The sequence below is a fragment of the Cebus imitator genome, unplaced genomic scaffold (assembly GCF_001604975.1).
Source record: "Cebus imitator isolate Cc_AM_T3 unplaced genomic scaffold, Cebus_imitator-1.0 Scaffold15, whole genome shotgun sequence".
NCBI lineage: Eukaryota > Metazoa > Chordata > Mammalia > Primates > Cebidae > Cebus > Cebus imitator.
In genome coordinates, this window is record NW_016107330.1 from 1,177,610 (window position 1) to 1,179,374 (window position 1,765).

At 45.5% G+C, this 1,765-nt stretch overlaps 1 protein-coding gene across 4 annotated transcripts in view; it reads left to right on the top strand.

The window, feature by feature from the left end:
• Positions 1 to 1,765, top strand: part of NMNAT1 (nicotinamide nucleotide adenylyltransferase 1) — a 37,238-nt gene that overhangs the window by 32,969 nt on the left and 2,504 nt on the right. For 2 of the 4 annotated variants that reach the window (XM_017503743.2, XM_037729590.1), the window contains one exon: positions 601 to 1,670. In XM_017503743.2, the coding sequence (XP_017359232.1) occupies positions 601 to 1,001 (401 nt within the window). In that variant the 3' untranslated portion in view covers positions 1,002 to 1,670. Of the gene's footprint in view, positions 1 to 600; positions 1,671 to 1,765 lie in introns of those variants that run through there. The other 2 variants (XR_005196162.1, XM_017503750.2) reach the window with 2 other exon arrangements.

Consider the following 1,765-nt stretch of genomic DNA (forward strand, 5'->3'; position numbering starts at 1 on the left):
CCATGCCCAGCTAATGTTTTGTATTTTTTAGTAGAGATGGGGTTTCACCATGTTGACCAGGATGGTCTTGATCTTTTGACCTCGTGATCCACCCGCCTTGGCCTCCCAAAGTGCTGGGATTACAGGCTTGAGCCACCGCGCCTGGCGGGAATCTAATTCTTATAAAAACTGTGAACTCTTATTCTTTTTTTTTTTTGAGACAGAGTTTTGCTCTTGTTGCCCAGGCTGGAGTGTGATGGTATGATCTCGGCTCACTGTAACTTCTGCCTCCCGGGTTCAAGCAATTCTCCCGCCTCAGCCTCCCAAGTATACACCACTACCCCTGGCTAATTTTGTATTTTTAGTAGAGATGGGGTTTCTTCATGTTGGCCAGGCTGATCTCAAACACCTGACCTCAAGTGATCCACCCTCCCTGGCCTCCCAGAGTGCTGGGATTACAGGCATGAGCCACCGTGCCCAGCCCCAACCCTCATTCTTGAAAAGCACATGTATACCTTCAATTTGATACAATGGGTTATTAGAAAAGTAAACCCCTTTCCACTTGGAGGAGGTAGGGGGGAAGAAATAGCAAACCCTGAAGCTCTGTTTTATTCTTCCCAGCTGTACCCAAGGTCAAGCTGCTGTGTGGGGCAGATTTACTGGAGTCCTTTGCTGTTCCCAATTTGTGGAAGAGTGAAGACATCACCCAAATCGTGGCTGACTATGGGCTCATATGTGTTACTCGGGCTGGAAGTGATGTTCAGAAATTTATCTATGAATCGGATGTGCTGTGGAAACACCGGAGCAACATTCATGTGGTGAATGAATGGATCACTAATGACATCTCATCCACAAAAATCCGGAGAGCCCTCAGAAGGGGCCAGAGCATTCGCTACTTGGTACCAGATCTTGTCCAAGAATACATTGAAAATCATAATTTGTACAGCTCCGAGAGTGAAGACAGGAATGCTGGGGTCATCCTGGCCCCTTTGCAGAGAATCACTGCAGAAGCTAAGACATGAGAATTCTACAACATGATATTTTAGACTTCCTGTTTGGGGATCTGAAATAATCTGGGCGTTAGTAACTGGGGAAGGAAGTTGTGATCTGTTGCCTAAACTAAAGCTTAAGTTGAGTAAAAACTGGCCTGGTGTGGTGGCTCACGCCTATATTCCCAGCACTTTGGGAGGCCAAGGCAGGCAGATCACAAGGTCAAGAGATCGAGACTGTCCTGGCCAACATGGTGAAACCCTGTCTTTACTAAAAATACAGAAATTAGCTGGGCATGGTGGTGCACACCTGTAGTCCCAGCTACTCGGGAGGCTGAGGCAGGAGAACTGTTTGAACCCAGGAGGCAGAAGTTGCAGTGAGCCGAGATCGCACCACTGCGCTCCAGCCTGGCAACAGGGCAAGACTGTCTCAAAAAAAAAAAAAAGTTTAGTAAAAATCAATGGTAAGTTAAAATAAGAGTTTTTTTATTCTTTTTATCAGATGTTGCTAAGATGAATGTTTTCCTTATGGTCTTATTGTAATCTCTATCTTTAAAACATTAAGACAAGAAATTAGTAGCACACAAAAACCAGAAGTGTTTTCAGTGAAACTAGCTGCAAATAAGTTAAAAAGTCCATCCCAGCTCTACCATATAAAAGAAGCAAAATGTGAAAAGCAAACATTCATTTAAAATTCTAACTTTGGGCCGGGCGCGGTGGCTCAAGCCTGTAATCCCAGCACTTTGGGAGGCCGAGGCGGGTGGATCACGAGGTCAAGAGATCGAGACCATCCTGGT